This window comes from Aquarana catesbeiana, linkage group LG07 (genome assembly GCF_042186555.1).
Source record: "Aquarana catesbeiana isolate 2022-GZ linkage group LG07, ASM4218655v1, whole genome shotgun sequence".
In the NCBI taxonomy this organism is placed as follows: Eukaryota; Metazoa; Chordata; class Amphibia; order Anura; family Ranidae; genus Aquarana; species Aquarana catesbeiana.
Window position 1 is genome coordinate 169,395,182 of NC_133330.1, and position 21,522 is coordinate 169,416,703.

Consider the following 21,522-nt stretch of genomic DNA (forward strand, 5'->3'; position numbering starts at 1 on the left):
CAGGTTGAGCCCACATGAGTACCCCCAGCTTGCTATAGGGGCACTTGGAAAAAAGGAGGAGTCTAGAGTACTGTCAGGGGATCCCAGAAGAGGAGGAGCTATTGGCTCTTGCTGCTGTAAGTTAAATTCTGTGAGGGAGGAGTGGGGGTGTGCCCTAGTGCTGCTGTGTGTGTGTGTCTATGAATGCACAAAGCCCAGCTTGGGAACACGCCCACAGGTGTGTCCCCTCAGCATACAGATTGCTGGGTGGGCACTTGGAGAAGAGGAGAAGTAGAAAGCACTGGCGGGGGACTCCAGAAGAGGAGGTAAGAGACTGCTCTGTGCAATATCCTTACACAAAGCAGGTATGCATAACATCTTTTTTATTTTAGGAAAATAAAAATAAGACTTGAATATCACTTTAAGGCTACTTTCACTGAGGCGCTTTACAGGCGCTATAGCGATAAAAATAGCAAAGCGCCTCTCCTCTCACTCCAGCGTGAAAGCCGAGTGCGGTGCGGTGTCGAGCGGTGCGCTGGCAGGACGCTCAAAAATGTCCTGCAAGCAGCATCTTTGAGGCTCTGTAGGAGTGGTGTATACACCACTCCTGCAGCGCCCCTGGCCTTTGAAATCAATGGGCAGCGCTGCCAAAGCACCGGCAAAGCACTTTGTGGGCGCTTTTAACCCTTTTTCGGTCGTTAGCGTGGGTTAAAAGCGCCCCGCTAGTGCCTAAAAAAAAAAGCAGCAAAAACAACTGTAAAGCACCTCTAAAAATAGCGGGACTTTACCGTCGATGCCTGCCCCAGTGTGAAAGTGTCCTAACTGCAAGACATTCTGAGGCAGAAGATTGCACAAATTTTCATCAAAGATCCTGAAGCATAAAAATGAACTGACAAGCTTATTGACAGGTTTGGACAAGTATAATTACAACTTTTATTCAAGTCACAATAAATTATTTCTTATATTATAGTCTTCCTTTTTTAATTGGACTTATAACCAATTAGTATATATCACTGAGTAATGTCTGTGCTATTTGTTTTTTTCACTAACATCTAAGTTTTCAGGACAAGCTTTTAGGGTGTTCCCAAGCAGCTGTTTGGACTGAGAAGAAGGGAACACCCCAAAATCATGGACAGTACTTAGCTGGGTTTTTTTTGAAAGTGCACTAATATAAAAATCCCCCTGGCACAATACATAAAAACTGTATATACATGCAATCTAATCAACATAAATGGATTATCGTTTTTTTTTTTTTTAACAGCCCATAAACTCCCCTCTATGTTATCCTATGTGTCCATGCACACACATTTTTGGATGTTAATCAGCAGTGGAGTTTATGGGATGTTTTCTGAACGCCATAAAATCGCATTCAGGAGTCGTTTTTCTGACCACAAAAAACGTCAAATGCTCATAAACCCTGATGAATGTCGATAAACACTCAAAAACGTGGCTCATCAGTGTTTTTTTAACGCTTTTGATCCATTGAAAAAAAAAATATAATAAAAAAAGCTAAAAAAACGCTAACACGGAAAAACGCTAAAAAATGCTATTGCAAAAACGTTAAAAAATGTTGAAGGACTCACTGCAAAGCTACTGGCGTTTTTATAAGGTTATTTTAACGTCCAGTGCGCATGGAGCCTTATTGTTCGGATTTTACATTAGTGCATTTGCAAAAAAACAGTGCTGTCCATTAATTTATTTTTGTTTCTAAATTTACACTAACATTTAAATTTCCAGGACAATATTTTGGTGTGTTTTCTTCTTCTCAGATCAAATAGCTGCTTGGGCACACCCTGAAAATTTGTCCTGAAAATGTAAATGTTAGTGAAATACAAAGTACCACAGACAGCACTAATACTGTATATACTAATTAGTTATAAATCCAAATAAAAAGGGAAGACTACAATTAAATGTAAGAAATAATTTATTGGGACTTGAAAAGAAGTTGTAATTATACTTGTCCAAGTCTTGTCCAAACTTCTTAATAATAATAATAGTAAGTACTGTCCATGATACCTTGTTTTTGGGTATGCACAGAATAATAGTATGTATAGAAGGAATTGCTCTATTATTGTTTAATTTTTAGTTGTGGGTGTGTGAATCACATTTGTTGTAGCTGGCTCCTGTGTTAAAGGGAGAGGTCTGTAATAGCTGCACAAACCATTTCTTTCTTCTTTTTTTTATTCTAAAAGTGCACTAATATGGCCACAATCACCTCAAGCATTCATTTTATGGGAAACTTCCTGCAGATGCCATTTGTGTCTGTAACCTTAGAACAAACTGCCCTAAGCTCATATTTTGTCCCGATAAGTGCATTATACATTTTAAGCACCTCTACAGGACTGGGAAAACAAGTTCCACCAAGAAAAATATGCTGTTTAACTAGAAATTGATTGTTTAAAACATATCTGCATTGAGAAAGATTTGAAGAACATTTGTCTTTCAGCACTCTGCTGAAATGGACTTTCCTGACAGACTCCATGGCAGCATACGTATGGGTTAATCCCGCCTCTCATACCTCATAGGACCCCACTCCCATAAATCTTTGCTCCTAGCCAGAGGCCGTGTTCCTTTTTTGTCCTCCTCCTAGGACCAAGGTGTATCTTACCTTATGGAATTATCTACGGTCCGGTCCTGGCGTGCACGATTGTCTTGATGGCGGTTCTGGAGTCCAGCATTCCCGGCTATTAGCAGGGTGGAGACGAGCTATACATGCGATGCCATGAAGAGCTTCTATCCTCGCCATTGGCAGGCAAGCGGCATTGGGCCAAACGTCCTTGCTATTAGCAGGAGGCCCCCCCTTACTGAAAGCCCGGTCGTGCAATGGATGGTCATTCCCAGTCAGGATGGACCAGGATCGTGCTGGGTGGTATCGTATACAGCCTTTTTTGCCTTGCATATTAATATGGCAGCAGTGTCTGTGTGTTATGTTTGTCTTCCTCCCCTGTGTTCTTCTGCTATGGCGGCTGGAGCGCATCTGCGTCTCAGTCCGCCGGGTACTTCCGGGTTCTGTGCAGCGGCCAGCCTCGTCTGAAAACGAGGCTTGGTTCGCGCACGCGCAGTTCCGGGGATAGAACGGCGATCGCGCATGCGCGCGAGCTCCGCTGGACGACGCTGGGGGCGTGGTGACGTCATCATCGGCGCCAAGTTTAAATAGCTGTCAAAATACAGCTATTACTTGGGATGATCTGCAGATGATACGGCGGCCTCCCGGTGCAGTGGTTTGTCTCTGCCAAGGTAGGAAGCTATGCTGCTGGTTGTCCAGCTCTCCTGTGTCCTCTGATAGTGTTTCCTAGGCTGACTATGGATTTTCATTACAGTTATAGATTTCTACTATGGACGTGTCACCGCCCCCCAGTGGCCAACCCTTACTTTGCAGGTAGGAAATTTACCTTTCCTTCTGCTTGTATTTTTTTCTTTTGGGTTGCTTTTCTATGGATTCTATTTTTCTTTCCTTTCTTGCTCAGCCCCTCTAGGTCTGAACATAGGTCCTCAGCACGCAAAGATACGGATCGTTCCAGATCACATCACCAACAATCTTCATCAAGTTCCAGACGCCCTAGTTCGGCTTCTAGGCGTCATAGCGAAGAGCCCAAGTCCACGTCTGGGCGTCATTCCTACCGCCATTCCAGTCGCTCTGAGAAGAGAGCTTGCTGGGGATGTAAAGCTCAGGTCCCAGAGGGTAAATCCCTCTGTGAGCTATGTTTTTCCCGAGCTGCAAAGGAAAGGGGAGCAGAAGACCAGCAGGTAGAGGCCCTGGTCCAGAAAGTGGTTCAGGAATCTCTGATCAGAACGGATCCCATCCGCACAACTATTGCTCCCTCTGCTCCTACATTGGCTCCCGGCTTCAGCACGTCTGGGCAGCTTCGATCAGGGACTACTGGACGATCAAGACAGTCTCATCAGGTCATTCGTGGGTGTTCAGCAGCCCACCCTTACACCGGTTTGTCTCCACATTCCTTCCTCACCTGGAGGAGAAGAAACAAATTCTTCTATCATACACGGACTCTCTGATAGCTCAAGGTGCGGCCATCCCGGTACCCTCGGAAGAGAGATTCCAAGGGGTATATTCCCCCCTTTTCATGGTCCTCAAAAAGAATGGCTCCTGGAGGCCAGTCATCGACCTAACACACCTGAACTCCTTCATCAAGAAGGAGAAGTTTAAGATGGAATCGCTACTAACAATTCGCCAAACAATTCAACCAGGCGATTGGATGGTCTCCATAGACCTGAAAGATGCCTACTTTCACGTACCGATTGCGAAGGACTTCCAGAAGTATCTTCGTTTTGCAGTGGATCAGAGGCATCTCCAATTTACATGTCTCCCATTCGGGCTTACAACATCGCCTCGAGTGTTTTCGAAGCTCTTACTGGCTGTCGTGGCTTTAATCAGGGTCAAGGGTATCCGATTACACCACTATCTAGACGATCTACTCCTGCTTTCACAGGACAGAGAACAACTGTTGTCGCACCAAGATCAGGTCATTTCTACTTTGACGGAGTTCGGTTGGCTGTTAAACAGGGAGAAAAGTCATCTAGACCTGACTCAGTCTTTGATATTCCTCGGAGGCCAGTTCGACATGATAGAGAGCACCATCTCTCTGCCTCTGGAGAAAATTCCGTTGATTCGGGACAGAATTCATCGCGCAATGTCATCGCCCTTACTCAGAGCTTCTCAGTGTCTCAGGATAATCGGCACCATGGTGGCAACAGCCCCCATGGTGAAATGGGCACAGTGGAAGATGCGCCCCTTCCAGAAGGGTTTTCTCCAGCAGTGGGATCCGGGATCTCGAGACCATCTGGTCCGGATAACCCCGTCCATGCGGGAGAGTCTCCCTTGGTGGCTGCAGCGGAAGAACCTCCTCAACCGTCATTCCATAGCACCCGTTTCCTGGATCACAGTGACAATGGATGCCAGCAGCAGAGGCTGGGGCGCTCTCTGTCTAGCAGAGGTAGCCCAAGGCAAGTGGGACTTTCCATCCCGAGGTGTAGTCTCGAATGTTCTGGAACTTCGAGCTGCCTTCTGTGCTCTACGAGCCTTTCTCCACTTAACTTCAGGAGCCTCAGTCCTCCTAAGGCTGGACAACACGACATCGGTGTCTTATATCAAGAGACAAGGGGGCACACGCAGTCTCTCCTTACTGAGGGAAGTGAGTCCAATCATGTCCTGGGCTCAGACGAACCTGACAAATCTGACGGCTGTCTATCTTCCCGGAGCTCAAAATGTCCAGGCGGACTTTCTCTCAAGGTTTGCTCTGGACAACAACGAGTGGTCTCTCCACGCAGAAGTCTTCAGTTGGATTGTATCCCTGGGAGTGACACCGGAAGTAGACCTGTTTGCATCCCCTTGCAACTACAAAATAGGGAAATACTATACGAGGTGTCATTGTCCCCAGGCCTTCGGAGTGGATGCCCTGACGGAGCAGTGGAGATTCCACAGGGCTTATGCCTTTCCACCAGTTCCGGTCATTCTACGTTTTCTGTCGAGGCTCAGGTGGGAAGAAGTCGAGATAGTGGCAGCTGTTCCATATTGGCCCAACAGGCTGTGGTTCCCCCTCTTATTACAGCTCAGCTACCGGAATCCAATTCCTCTCCCATCCAGGTCAGATCTCCTATTGCAAGGGGCATCTCTTCACCCATGCCCATCCCAGCTCCATCTGATGGCTTGGTTCTTGAGAGGGAAAGGTTGGAAGCCCTAGGATGCCCAAGTGCAGCTATTTCAACTCTACTAAATGCCAGAAGACCAGGTACCAATAGAGTTTATCAGAGAATTTGGTCAAAATTCGCAGATTATGTTTCCACCACTGACGGTTCCTGTATTGACCCAAGGATTCAGGATATTCTGGGTTTCTTACAAAAAGGTCTGGATCTATCCTTATCAGTAAGTTCTCTACGGGTTCAGGTTTCCGCAATCTCTGCCCTCACAGGTATATCCTGGGCCAGACATCCCCTTACAAGGCAATTTTTCAGAGGAGCAATAAGGTTTAGGCCTCAAAGAAAGCCGAGGTTTTCCAAGTGGGATCTTCCTCTTGTCCTGGATTTCTTTTCTGAAAAGGAAATACGACTTGTGGATCAAGCAGCTATTAAAGATCTCTCTCTCAAAGCTGTATTCCTAGTGGCTATAACATCAGCCAAGAGGGTCTCCGAAATCAGTTCTCTAGGATGTAAAGAACCATTCCTTACCTTCTTCCCTGACCGGGTGGTCCTGATTCCTATGCTAGGATCAAATCCTAAGGTAACATCGGTTTTCCATGAGAATCAGGAGATTGTTCTTCCAAATTTCCGGACAACTGAGGACTCTAGCATTCACCCTTTGGATGTGGGAGAAGTTTTAAGGCAATACCTTGAAGTCACTGCCTCTTTCCGAAGATCCGATCATTTGTTTGTTTATTTTCAAGGAAAGAACAAGGGTTTGCGTGCTTCCTCCAGAGTCATTGCAGCTTGGATCGTTCAGGCTATACAAGGGGCTTAGGCAGCCAAGGGTCTGGCTCCTCCAGAAGCGGTGACCGCTCATTCTACCAGGAGCGTTTCTACGTCATGGGCAGCTTCCCGTCATGTATCTCCGGAAGTGATCTGCAAAGCGGCCTCTTGGTCGTCGATCAACACGTTTATGACGCATTATTGTGTAGAACCGGCTTCCTTGTCTTCGGTTAATTTTGGTTTGCATGTCTTGTCTGTTGATGGTGCCAAATAAACCTTTTTTTTCTTTAACCAGCAATTTCCCACCCGGGAGTGTATGGCTAGTCATTTCCCATACGTATGCTGCCATGGAGTCTGTCAGGAAAACGGAAAATTTATATCAAATACTTACCGTAATTTTCCTTTCCTGATGGACTCCATGGCAGCAGGAGTTCCCTCCCATTTGCTGGAGTAGGCTAAGTTACGGAACACGGCCTCTGGCTAGGAGCAAAGATTTATGGGAGTGGGGTCCTATGAGGTATGAGAGGCGGGATTAACCCATACGTATGCTGCCATGGAGTCCATCAGGAAAGGAAAATTACGGTAAGTATTTGATATAAATTTTCTGTTTTCTCATGTGTGAGCACAGAGGTTGTGCAATCAGCCACATATGGTCAGGACTTCCTTCTACAATTATCAGCACATAGAGCGAACAGTCATATGTGTTCTTACACCACCTGAACAAATCATATGGAAACACAAGCCTGGAATCCCTGGATGCTTTGCTATGACAGCAGTTGGATTTTAAATAGGTTTTGCATAATTCCATAAAACTAATTTGCAGGGCTCCTTCAAATGAAAAAAATGTCATTGAATCATAGTAATGGAAAAACATAATTGTTGTCTGGAACTACAATATGTAATACTTATGTCTTTAGGATGATCTACTAAAGGCAAATTGGCTTATCACTTTGAAAGGGAATTTTCCTTTAGTGAAGCTAAATATGTGCAAGCAAATTTTTTTTTTTATCTCCTTGCATGTGATTGGGTATTCTTTCAAGATGAATTTTTCCACGTTCACTAAGCTAAAGGAAAATTCCTTTACAAGGTAAGAATTCCCCTTGCAAAGTGAACAGTCTAATTGCCTTTAGTACATCAACCCCATTGCCTCTCTTGTGACAAAGACTTTTTTTCTGAACAGTTCAAATTGTGTAAGAAATTCAGTTATACCCCTAATAACATCACATGCACAAAGTACCAATCTATACATTATTAAAACTAAAAATTGTGGTAATCTGTCTATCTATCTATCTATCTATCTATCTATCTATCTATCTATCTATCTATCTATCTATCTATCTATCTTTATTCATGTACACAGTATTTGAGATGTTTATAGTATTATATGTATATAAAAGTTTTTATAGTATTATATATAAATATTATTGTGACATATTTATGTATTATTTTTATATATCAGTATTATAGAATTATATATTGGAATGATGGATACCAAGGGTAGGTAACCTTTCAGAGGTATTGATCTACCTGGACAACATGGAGGAAATCATGAAGAACCCCCAATAAAAAGACAGCATGAAGAACACGGAGTGTGGCACAGTAGTGATCTCTGCCCAACTTCACATCATTCCCCCCACAGTAATGTATTCTGTCTCCCCCACACAGTAATGTCCTCTGCCCCTTCACATCCCCCCCTCACTGTTGTCCTTTGTCCCTCTGGCCCTTCACCCTCCCCACCACAGTAGTGTCCTGTGCCCCCCCCCCCCCCCCCCACATAGCAGTTTCTGCCCCTCGGAGTGGTATCCTCTGTCTCCCCCCAGCAGTGTCATTTGCCCTTTCACATCACCCCCCTGACATAAACACAGGTACCACTTTCTTTTTAATAGGTGTACAGTACTCCACAGAGCAGGAGCTGCCAGTGTTAACTTATCATATTAACAAACTGGTTATTGGTTGCTATAGGACCACCCGGCAGCTGGTGAACTTGATCTGAGGCAATTCCTGTCCTCCGTCCAGTACTGTGTTGGCTCCAGTTCTCCACTCTGCATTGAAGATGAGAACAGTGGAGGCTGAGAGGAAGGACCGGCAAATCAAGAACTTGTTCACCATCTATGGGTTGCCAACCCCCATATACATTTCACTTTTCTATAAGGGTGTTATGGAATTATATGTATATATAAATATCATCATATTGTTAATATAGTAAAAAAAAATATATATATATATATATATATATATATATATATATATATATATATATATATATATATATATATATATATATATATATTACAAAGAGTTAGGGACCTTAGATTGTAAGCTCCTTGAGGGTAGGGACTCATGTGAATGTACAATGTATATGTAAATTGACAGCGCTATATAAGTACTTGAAATAAATAAAAATAAACATATAATAGTATATATGTATCTATACCTATTATAATACGTATTATTTGTATATAATGTGTGTGTTTCTTCATGTGAATGAACAGTTACTTTACACCTGTGATGTTCTTTCAGTTTATTCATAACTTGTAATAGTGTCTAATTTCATGTATTCAATACAGAAAATGATTATATTGGTTATTTATCTGCCACATTACAGTTATTAAATCCAACAAAATATTTATTTAAAGGTATTTAATAGGTAAAATCAAGAAACCAGCAAAAAATGGCTTTCATAAAGGAACAGATGAAAAATCCAACTCCCATGACAATCTTTCCATGAGCAGGATAACAAGTGAGTGTGAGCTCAGCAGCCAAGCTTGCAGCATGAAGAAATATGAGGCTGCATATGACCAGGATATAATAGGGACTCAGTGTATGTGGCAATTATTACTAAAAAAAACAATCAGAGAAAAGAAATTTTTTTTATTGTGGTTTTTGAAGCATGATTCATTACCTTAATATACTGCTATACCGAACAATATAAGAAACATTACAACCTTCCTAGTTATTACACATTTTATTCATTGCCAAATATCACAGCAAGCATCAGAAGAAGTGCAGGAAGACTGTGCTGTGCCCAGCGCCCTCTAGTGACCGATGGGGACGTGTGCTGCATGATGTAGAGAAGATTTCTTTCCACACTGTTGGGGAGTGTCCGTGTTTTGCGTCAGCAGCACTTTATTGTAAAGGATATAAGGCGAGACAGGGGCACTGAGCTTCATTCCACAAGTGTAGAGTTCAGGAGGAACGCTGATCCAGCGCTAGACGTCTGCCTGCTACTACCTCTATTACACACTACTGATTTATCATTCCTGGACACCGAGCCATGCACTCTTCACCTACTGCTACAATCATGACTCTTCTCGGAATCTTCCTCTGCTCCCTGCTGGCTTCTTCTATTGCAGGTATGGAAATCTCACCAAAATCTACAGGTTTATAGAAACCTAAAGCCTTTTTATTGCCTTTAGGACTAATAGCAAAATAAGTTGTTTTTTGATTTTGCATCTGTATTCTGTATTGCTACAGTTCAGTTATAATATAGCAAGTCAATAGAAATATAGAAACAAATATATAAATTGGAGTTGTTTTATAGGAAGCATATAGAAATATAGGAATGTATGTATGTATGTTCTTTTATAGCAAGTGTATAGAAAAAAATAATAAATCAGTGTTCTTTTATAGTAAGCATATAGAAGTATAGGAAAAAAGAAATAAATTGGTGTTCTTTTATAGCAAACATATAGAAGTATAGGAAAAAAGAAATAAATTGGTGTTCTTTTATAGCAAGCATATAGAAGTACAGGAAAAAAGAAATAAATTGGTGTTCTTATAGCAAGCATATAGAAGTATAGGAAAAAAATAGCAAGTGTATAAAAGTGTAGCAAAAATATTAAATACATTGGTGTTCTTTTATAGCAAGTGTATAGAAGTCTAGAAAAATAACTAATACAATGGTGTTCTTTTATAGCAAGTGTATGGAAGTATATTAAAAAATAATACATTGATGTTCTTTTCTAGCAAATCCATGCTGCTCTAACCCATGTCAGAACAGAGGGGTTTGCATGACTGTTGGCTTTGACCGCTATGAGTGTGATTGCACAAGGACAGGATACTATGGGGAAAACTGTACCACACGTAAGTGTTTCACCACATCCTTCCATCCATGAAATTATTGTCATTACATAATCAGGTGCTAAAGGGGTCTTCTTTCTTCTTTCCACAGCTGAATTTTTAACATGGCTGAGAGTTACCCTAAAGCCTTCACCCAATACCGTGCACTACATCTTAACTCACTTCAAAGGCGTTTGGAATATAATCAATAATATCTCCTTTCTACAAAATGCAATCATGCGTTATGTATTAACATGTAAGTACCCTTTTGTAGGTGTTTTATCAATTTTAAACTCCATTGTGAGAAACATTTCATGGGAAATCCCAGTCTACGTTATATATTGTGACATCCAGTAGGAATTTATTGCAAGAGTGATAGGCAGAGAAAATTGTGCTGGGCTATGTACTGTAATAAATCATAGCATTCCAAAGCAGTACATTCATTGATAGCCTTTTTCAAAATGTTATGTAATTTTCTGGTGTAGTGAATTGCTTGGGGTTTATAGGATGATGTTGGCAAATGACTTTTGCAAACAGTAAAATCATGTTGGTTATCATATCATTTTAAGTTATAGATTCATTAGTTATAAACACTTAATTATGATCTTGTGGTTTAGGTGGGCACTACAACTACCAGAAAAACTGGCAACAGAAATGTGTAAGGTATAGAATAAATCAGCGATAACCCAAATGTGAAATTCCACTTTTGGTAGAATTGGCTTTATTCTTTTATAGACCTCGCAGCCACATTTCACTAAACAGAAATCACAATGAACATGCTCACTTATAGATATGGATTTAAATGTAAATACACCCATATATTTGGGATTCTTTATAAAAATTCCTCCTTATTTTCCTTTATAGCACGCTCCCATCTGATTGACAGCCCCCCTACTTACAACAGCTATTATGCCTACAAAAACTGGGAAGCATATTCCAATATTTCATACTACACTCGATCACTGCCACCAGTGGAAGAAGATTGCCCAACTCCAATGGGTGTGAAAGGTAAAACTTGTATAGAATATTGGTTCAGTATACTTAGTATGAAATTTTGTTTGTCAAGTAAACTAAAGAAAATATACTAGTGAGTGGCAGCATGTACATCTGTAATACGGCATGTAATGGAGGTGTAAGCAGAGAATATAAAACTGCAGTTTGATATTTGCAGTAGATAAGAAGGTAATCATAGACATACAGTGGGTATGAAAGTTGAAGTATATCTGAAGCAAAAACTTTGTTTTTGTTGTTTTCGATAAAGTAGGTAAGGTTTAGAATGCCCATTAGGTTTTTATTGTCTGTGTTCCTGCTGGGAAATTCATCTTTTTTTGTTTGTCCTAGTAATCATTGTCATTAGGACTGTAAGTGAGGAAAGCCAAAATTTGAGCAGTCATGTGAGGAGGAGGAGTAGAGGAGAAATATTACAGTAGGAAGGGATACTTGTACCAGTGATAATTGTCTCAAAGACGATTTTACCTTTGGAGTTTGGGGAGCTATATCCTCACTTCCTGTGGTATATGTAGGACAAGAAGTAAAGGGAAATCTCCCCAATGCGACAGAGTTAACCATCCCTATTCCATAAGAAAGTTGTGGCTTTAAATAGACTTTCATCATGAAAAGTTTCAGTGACAGTTGAAAGTTTACAGTTCTGTATGCTCATTGTTGCTGTAGGCATGGTCCAAAGCTATAGCTTTCTGCTGAAGTAGATGTATACACTAATAATGAAAGACCTTGAGGTTCCAGTTAGATAGACTAACTGTTCAGGTACTCTTTTCAGATAAAAGAAATATTGGTAATGCTTATTATTCATCTGCTACACATTTCTACTCCTTTCATTATAGGAAAGAAAGAACTGCCAAGTGTAAAAGAGGTTGTAGAGAAATTGTTACTTAGAAGAAAGTTCATTCCTGACCCGCAAGGAACTAATGTGATGTTTGCATTCTTTGCTCAACACTTTACACACCAATTCTTTAAGACTGATGTCAAAAGAGGAGCTGCCTTTACTAAAGGACTTGGGCATGGGGTAAGAACAAATACCTGCTCCTTTTTTATTACATATATAAAATATGTTTAGTTTACTTGAAACTATCCAAATATGTATTGATCTGAATATGTACCTTGTATTATTTAAATAGGTTGATTTAAGTCACATCTATGGGGAATCTTTGGACAGACAGCACAAATTACGTCTAAAAAAGAATGGAAAATTAAAATTCCAGGTATATATGGTTTTTTATTATAGATATAATGATACATGGCACTAACCAAGGATCACCATCTGACAGGCATAATGGAAATAATATACAATTAATTTTTTTCTTTACTTCACTAGATTATTGATGGTGAGATGTACCCTCCAACAGTGAATGACACAGGAGTTGAAATGCTTTACCCCCCACATGTGCCAGAACATCTTCAGTTTGCAGTTGGACAGGAGGTTTTTGGACTTGTACCAGGATTGATGATGTATGCTACCATATGGCTAAGGGAACACAACCGCGTCTGTGATATACTGATGCAGGAGCATCCCGAGTGGGACGATGAACGTATTTACCAGACTGCAAAACTTATTTTGATTGGTGAGTACACTTTGGATACAGAAATAACTTACTTTCAGAAAAAAACAGGAACAAGAGACACATAGTTGACCATTTTATTTTGGTATCACAATGGAGATTTCAGCTTTTGATACTGGATAAATAAGCTGCTTGATTTTCTCCATGGGACACTGGTAGCCAGATCCCTTGAGTTCTTACATCTAAACAAGCACAAAGCATTGAGGGCCTCCAACATTCTCTGTTGGTCTTTTTAGTGTATATTTTACAATGTGCCCAAAATATTGGCAGGAACACCCAAAACTCCTGAGCCAGAATCTGGGCTAGGGAGATCTTGCCACTGGAAACCCAAAGAAATTATCAAGTGACTCAAACCTCAAGAGTGAAATAGCTCTTTTGGGGGAACTGTCCCTAAAAAAAGTTAGCCTATGCCTTATCGTTTATTATAAATAAAGAACTTTCATATCAATTGAATAAAAAATGTTTTTTGGGTAAAGAAACATTGAAAATTGACAGTGTAATTTTAAACAGGGATGGCAATGTTTTTACATTAAAATAGATTGTTATATTTAGTGGATAGTTGTACTAGTAACAATAGCAGTATAAATTCTATTGTCATTTTCAGTTAAATTCAGACTGTACTATTTATTATCTTTTTTTGTTTTGACATCCAGATTGATTTATACCACTTTTAGTTATGCCACCATAGACTTGCCAATGAAATTAATATTGTGAGCTAATTAAGCCTCACTTGCTACAAATGGGCCATAAAGGTGTGCAGTAAGGAGCACAGTGGGAGAAATTGTTGCTACATGGGCAGTTTTCAACTTGTTCTTTAAATATGTTCAACTTATTCTTTAAAGATGAATCACGTTCTAACTACTTGTTTTGAACCACCTGTGGTCTGAGATCTTAACACTTGTCTTTCTATAATTACTCCTAGACCATCAGCTTCTGTATATTTTTAGTCTTGACAAATTACATTTAATCAAATAACACCTTATTATTTTTTTTGATAGGTGAAACCATCAAAATTGTCATTGAAGATTATGTGCAGCACCTGAGTGGTTATCATTTTAAACTGAAATTTGACCCAGAGTTGTTGTTTAACCAGAGATTTCAGTACCAGAATCGAATTGCTGCTGAGTTCAACACACTTTATCATTGGCACCCTCTTTTGCCAGACACATTCCAAATAAATGGCCAAGAGTACAACTATCAACAGTTTCTGTATAACAATAGTGTGATGTTGGAACATGGAGTATCCCACATGGTTGAATCATTTACCAAACAGCAGGCAGGAAGGGTAAGAATTCTTCAGTTATTCTTAGTAACATGAGGGTTATGGGACAAGTTTTGATGCACATACTGGAAAATCTATTACTACATTATAATCTCAACATCTAACATACCAGAAGACATCCCGGGAATTTCTAAGAAATACACACACACAAAAACACATACACACTGATAGAAGCATTAACTATAATCATATGCCGTATTTATCTCTGATATGTAGAAAGCTAATAGTAATAAACAAGCTAAACCCTCAAAATTGTCCAATTAACTTTCCATCCAACTTTGGCATCCCTGATTTAGGGTTAGTTTTAGGAAACTGAAACAGAATTAAAGGACATAATCTCAAAATAATAGAGCACATATAAATTATTATATAGGAATGTGTCTCTTAAATATATAAAATGTGATGCACACATATAATATACAACAAAGTCCGATCAGTGTTAGATAACACATGTATTCAGAAGTATTACTTACAAGTATTGAAAATCTGCCCTGCTTTAGTCATGTGAAAGTCTTGGCTTTTATTTGATCCCTAACCTTACTTGTTTTTTCCTGCTCATAGGTGGCTGGAGGAAGAAATTTCCCTGCAGCAATTTCCAGAGTAGCCATGGCTTCCATACAACAAAGCCGAGAGATGAGATACCAGTCACTCAATGAATACAGAAAGCGATTTACTCTAAAGCCTTTCAAATCCTTTGAAGAGCTGACAGGTATGGCTTGTTCTTCTGTTATTGCTGCTCAAAGAAATTCAGTAATAGGGTTAAATGTGTTCTTGAATTTGTGTTATTTTGAAATGTTACAAGGAGTGCAAGTTCTTATCAAACATAATTGTTCAAGTGACAACATGTAGGAAAAACAATAAATAGACGCACACAAGAGATTACAAAGTACAGCTTCTGTACAAATTAACCTTGTGTTTACCAATCATTTGTCTCTGCTAGGCATTTGTATGTAAAACTGGCTCATACTTTGCCTTCATTTCAAAGAATACATTCAGATCCAAATTTCCTTGAAAACACTGAATGAACAATAACCCATCTCACACACTGGTTATTGGAATATTTACCAAACCCAGTACATCACTATGCAGTTACAAATGCAAGTCCATGTAAGCCCAAGTAAAAGGGAAAATGATGCTATGATGCTGTGATACACAAAGTATTGCAACACCCTGACTTGAAAATATGCCTTTTCCATCAGTTTCAATCCCAGATGTTTTAAGATCTATTCCAAAATCTCCTTGGTGCTATGAGAATGTGAATGCGTTTAGTAGGTCTTCTGTAGAAGGCAACTGTTTTAGAACATAAAATATTAGCAGTGCTTTGTTGGACTGATTCTAAACATAAACACCAGTTGAAAACACTTCTGATTCACAAGGTATAGACACTTTAGCATAAATAGAGAGACTTAAAGAAAAAACCTTGGGATTAGTGTCCCTTAACATCATGTTTGGGTTGAGTACATCCTTTCAGGAAGACAAATAATACTGTGTGATTTTTAAGGAGCAATGACAAAGATTGTGTTGCACCGTTCTGAAAAATAGAGCATTACACATGGTGTCGTGTTCTGTTGTACTTCCCATTTATGCAAATAGAATATGTGGCATATTATAACTGTAGGTTTGATGAAAAAACAGATTAGCAAGGCTATGGACAGAAATCTGCTTTAGGGCAAAATATAATACTCTTAGTAGTTCTATTTACTGTGGACAGGGGCTTAAGCTCTACTTACTGTTCTGCTGACACCTCTCCAATAGAAAGAGGTAAGGGGAACATTTTCCAAATGGGGCATAGACAGCAATTCAAACTCAATGAAAGTTCTAACTTGCAAAACGGAAAAAAATGTATCTTGGCATGAGTCAGGTTTTAATAAAGCCTTACAATGGCATTTAAGGCCAAATTATTTATATTTCTATGATTTAAAAAAAAAACATGTTTTATGTTTTATAGGAGAAAAAGAATTGTCTGCAGAACTTGAAGAACTCTATGGAGACATTGATGCTGTAGAATTCTACACAGGCCTTTTGGTAGAACAACCCCGTCCTGGGGCCATTTTCGGAGAGACCATGGTTGAAATTGGTGCTCCATTTTCATTGAAAGGCCTTATGGGTAACCCAATTTGCTCTCCTGAATACTGGAAACCTAGTACATTTGGTGGAAGGGTGGGCTTTGATATCGTAAATAGTGCCTCTTTGCAAAAACTCATCTGCAACAATGTTAAAGACTGTCCCTTTACTTCGTTTAATATATTAAGAAGCAAGAATGCTGAATTAGCAAGAATTAACACAAGTTCTAACTCTGCACTGGATGATGTTAACCCAACTGTACTACTGAAAGAACACACCTCAGAGCTGTAAACACTGCTGATTCCCAAGACACTAGGCCAATAAATGAAGCTTGTTACCAATGTACAGAACTTCTACCTGTTCCTAAAGCATTATCTACTATTTGAAATATTCTGCCTACGTGGTTAACAGTTTATACTTGTATTTGTTATTTTTAATATTATTTATTGATATTACTGAAAACTTGAACTGCTGGACAGATATTTTAACATGTTACATTTTTCTTGTTTTACCTCCATGTCTTGATAGATAATTTCTGGAAGCTCCCTCTATAATATTTTCTGTCAGGAAATGAGAGATGGTGGATAAATTCTGGGGTCAATAGGCTTTATTAATGGCATACAAAGAGTGCTGATGAGCTAATAAAAATTGAAAGGCATCATTATTTATTAGTATGATTACACTAAACTGCTGTAAGCTGATTTCTGATTGATTTTTATGTGCTTTTACGTGCACTTTTGTTTGCATGTTGTTAAAAAGAGTCCTTGTAACACAAAAATAGAGCAAAGAGTGTTTTCATCTAAATCAATCAATGAAATGTGAGCTTGCAATGGTTTTGTGAAATAAGACTGCTGAGAATAGACATCTCTATATCTGGGTTACTTTGCACCTAAACAGTTTTCATATTGATATTAACTTTAGCCCAGTCATATGTTTATGCCACTCAAGCTGTATATGTTAGTGTTGGGATGTATGGAAAACTTGCAGTCATAGGGTGATTTTGACACTTTATGCTGCTGCACTACTTGAATTTTTACTGCTGCTCAGGATTTCAAGTTGCCTAACATGACAGTGTGATTAACTTGTCTATGCATCTTTATACATCAGATGAGGTAGGATGACTGCAATCTAAATGCATATGTAATTTAACTATTACTTGAACTCACATAGGTCGGGTGTATAGAATCAAATCCTATAGCAATACTTGACAAAAATGATTTCTTACAACTGAGTATAAGAATATAGCATAACATATTCCAAGTGATATGCCATCAAAAGCAAAAGCGTTGTTGCTTTTTATTCAAGTTTGATGTAAGTAAGGGCATATCTCAAAGTTGTGTTGAAAGAAAAGATCATTTGTTGTTTCCAGGGCTTGCATACCATGCCAGTTTATAACAGGCCATTTCCAGTATATAGATGGAACTACTTACTGCCCTTGTAACCAATAAAGTGTGTGTCCTCATTCTGCTAGTCCTTGTCAAGACTTGTCTTAATGCTGTATTTATGTAAACTAAAAATGAGTTGAAATGTTAACAATTATTTATTTATATTTTTTGAGATATAAAATATTTATACCTTTTGGGATTTGCACTGACCCTGAAGATAGCAGCTTTTATGGGTATGTCCCAACACATTTAAGCCAGGCTGGATTTTAAACATCTGTGTTGCAGGTACCCATATTATATTTCTAAGGTAGCAGAGCTGGGACTCTGGATATTTTATATGTGCCAAGAGAGACTAGAACTCATATTGTATAATATTTGGTCTATTAAGGTTATTTTATTTATAGTAACTTATTTTATTGTTTGGCAGTACTTTTTTACATCTATTTTTGTAATTTATTTATTACAATTTCAAATAAATTGTATTATTACATTTTCCTTGTCTGTGTTTGTTTTATATCATCTCCTTACTAGCGTTATTAAAAACATGCCAGGATACGGATATAGGAGGTCCCATAGCTGACATGTTTTTAAAGTGCACGCTCATGTTGCTATCATCCTTATAATTGCTTTAGTATTAAGACTCTTTTCACACAGGGGCCGCCCAAGTGTTAGCGCTAAAGAGCCACTCATTTTAGTGGCGCTTAAGTGCTGTTTAAGCAGTGCTTCAGAAGCGCTGCCCAATCATTTCAATGGGCAGGGGCGTTTTGTGAGTGCTGTATATAGCACTCCCAAACCGCCCCAAAGATGCTGCTTGCAGGACTTTTTCTAATGTTCCGCAAGTGCACAACCCCAGTGTGAAAGCACTTGGGATTTCACATTTGGGCAGCATGGGAGGCAGTTTTCAAGCTCTTTACAGGCGCTAAAACGCTTGAAAACTGCCTCAGTGTGAAAGTGGTCTAAGTCATTAACCTGGAAAGAACCTAATTATAACAGGACAGCTCATATGTACACATGTGAATGACGGTAATTCCGCGCTTAGGAGGAAAGAGACAAGAGAGGACTGCTGCCCCCCTAAAAATGAAAGTCACCTAGGTGAAATCCAATATGCAAGAATGTTTTAAACAGGGGAATTGGCGCTGTCCGGCTATATGTGCATAAATGGTGATTCGTACAAGTGCAAAAAAATGAACAAACGTGTAAAAAAATTATAATAAAACTATTATTAATGTTGTGCGTGTAACCATGTGTAACAGGGGCTGGGGTATATCAAAGTGCAAACAATACACCCAGCAAGTGTAATGTAATAAAGTGCAACGTGCTCCTAAAATATATGTGTATGTGCCAATATCTCAATATATGCCAAATATCTGAATGTGTATAGGGGAATGTGCCCAAAGGTTGAGAAAGGGCAAAAAAACAGGGAGTCCAGAATACAAACAATTATGGCAATCAAAACAGTTTAAGCAATAAAAACAAACAGTTTTAGCAATAAAAAATGAAAATAAAAATAAAAATAAGAATAATAATAAATAATCCCCAGCATATGTGCATAAAAAAATCCGAATTATAAAAGGTGAAAACAAATGTGTATAGAGAAAACAAAAAATCTATAAAAAGTAAGAGTCCAAAATCAAAATCCTAAAGTGTATCCTTCTAGTGAAGAAAAACGTGGTCTCAGCATTAACTGATGTTGTCCCCGTCCTTTACTGCACCCCCACTCGTGCTTACACTCACCGGACTGCCTAACCCCTGCAGGGGTAAAAGGCATATGTAGAAAATCCTGCGATGGCGAATCCAGCAAGCGCTCCTCCGTCCGGGGGTATTTTATCCTTCTCAGATCCTTCACCCCCTCTTGGGGTCTCACACATCCATAGTGTATGCCACTGTGTAGCAACTCTGTCCTTAATGTAGACTTGTTGGTGTTAGCACCAGGCAAAATATTCCAAAAGGATCCTCAGAGAGTTTCTGCAGTATAGGCAACACAAAAGCAGCAGTCTTACCACTACCAATTTTGGCACAACCCATGCACGGTTGTAGTGGTAACACCAACACGTCTACATTAAGGACGGAGTTGCTACACAGTGGCATATACTATGGATGTGTGAGACCCCAAGAGTGTAAGCACGAGTGGGGGTGCAGTAAAGGACGGGGACAACATCAGTTAATGCTGAGACCACGTTTTTCTTCACTAGAAGGATACACTTTAGGATTTTGATTTTGGACACTTACTTTTTATAGATTTTTTGTTTTCTCTATACACATTTGTTTTCACCTTTTATAATTCGGATTTTTTTATGCACATATGCTGGGGATTATTTATTATTATTCTTATTTTTATTTTTATTTTCATTTTTTATTGCTAAAACTGTTTGTTTTTATTGCTTAAACTGTTTTGATTGCCATAATTGTTTGTATTTTGGACTCCCTGTTTTTTTGCCCTTTCTCAACCTTTGGGCACATTCCCCTATACACATTCAGATATTTGGCATATATTGAGATATTGGCACATACACATATATTTTAGGAGCAGGTTGCACTTTATTACATTACACTTGCTGGGTGTATTGTTTGCACTTTGATATACCCCAGCCCCTGCAACACATTGGTTACACGCACAACATTAATAATAGTTTTATTATAATTTTTCTACACGTTTATTCGTTTTTTTGCACTTGTACGAATCACCATTTATGCACATATAGCCGGACAGCGCCAATTCCCCTGTTTAAAACATTCTTGCATATGTACACATGTGTTCCAGGACAGTGATTTACCATTAATGATTAAAAGCTACAAACAGTAGCCTTGGACCTTGCATGTTCAAAAAAAGCCATGGAGGTATGCAAGTATTTATGTGAAGATATCAGCAAAGGCTTCTTATTAAAAATGCAAGCATGCAAATTTGTTGATACAATAATAATAATAAAAGACTCTGTTCCCAAATTCAAATGTTTCATTTACAAGCTGGGTAGACAATCCTTCATATTAGGCTTTCAGTCTACCAATAGAGAAGGGAGTTTACAACATGGCACTAAAACTTTATAAACGATATTGCCAGATTTTGCTTAGAGCCTTTTTATACTCTAACACCCTCTTCCTTTCATAAATTAGCCTGTTCCATTATCAGCAATTACTAGCCCAATGTTCCCTATACTCATACAGCAAAGCATGCAAAACTAGTTATTCCCACCATGCTACTGATGATTTTGTACGAATACTGTAGCTATAACATTGTAAATTAGGCAGCCAAAAGACATTTAAATGAATATAATATAAACAAATGTTAATTGAAAAATGTGTGCATCCTGTAATAGGGTTACACATAGGAAGTAAATAGCTTGTTAGAATGAACACTATTAGTATACACTGTATAGCAGTGTTTCTCAACTCCAGTCCTCAAGGCGCACCAACAGGTCATGTTTTCAGGATTTCCACTATTTTGCACAGGTGATTTGATCAGTTTCATTGCCTTAGTAATTACCACAGTCACTTTATCTGAGGGAAATCCTGAAAACATGACCTGTTGGTGTGCCTTGAGGACTGGAGTTGAGAAACACTGCTGTATAGTATAATTACAATCTACTGTATCTGATCTATCTTTTTTTTTCAATTTTGGATAAAGTTGTGAGGACTTAGAACCTTTGTCAGTTGTTTTTGCTGTCTGTGTCCCAGGAGAAGATATGATTTCCATGTGCTCTATGTTTTTTTTATTGGAGATACCTCCTTTCACCTCATATCTTTGTGACCATTATTACTG

The 21,522-nt window shown here is 39.0% G+C and overlaps 1 protein-coding gene across 1 annotated transcript; it reads left to right on the top strand.

Annotated features, from left to right (window-relative positions):
• Positions 1 to 9,492: 9,492 nt before the first annotated feature.
• On the top strand, positions 9,493 to 18,255 carry PTGS2 (prostaglandin-endoperoxide synthase 2). The gene is made up of 10 exons (XM_073592870.1): positions 9,493 to 9,752; positions 10,366 to 10,482; positions 10,571 to 10,714; positions 11,323 to 11,466; positions 12,300 to 12,481; positions 12,594 to 12,677; positions 12,791 to 13,037; positions 14,033 to 14,319; positions 14,878 to 15,025; positions 16,265 to 18,255. The coding sequence occupies exons 1-10, from the start codon at positions 9,674 to 9,676 to the stop codon at positions 16,669 to 16,671; spliced, it is 1,839 nt and encodes a 612-aa protein (XP_073448971.1). The 5' UTR covers positions 9,493 to 9,673; the 3' UTR covers positions 16,672 to 18,255.
• Positions 18,256 to 21,522: the final 3,267 nt, after the last annotated feature.

Bases quoted from the DNA above. Each gene is read 5' to 3' on its own strand.
- PTGS2 (XM_073592870.1), top strand. From the start codon at position 9,674: ATGCACTCTTCACCTACTGCTACAATCATGACTCTTCTCGGAATCTTC. The intron at 10,483-10,570 runs GTAAGTGTTTCA...TTCTTTCCACAG, and splicing joins TGGGGAAAACTGTACCACAC to CTGAATTTTTAACATGGCTG. The intron at 14,320-14,877 runs GTAAGAATTCTT...TCCTGCTCATAG, and splicing joins CCAAACAGCAGGCAGGAAGG to GTGGCTGGAGGAAGAAATTT.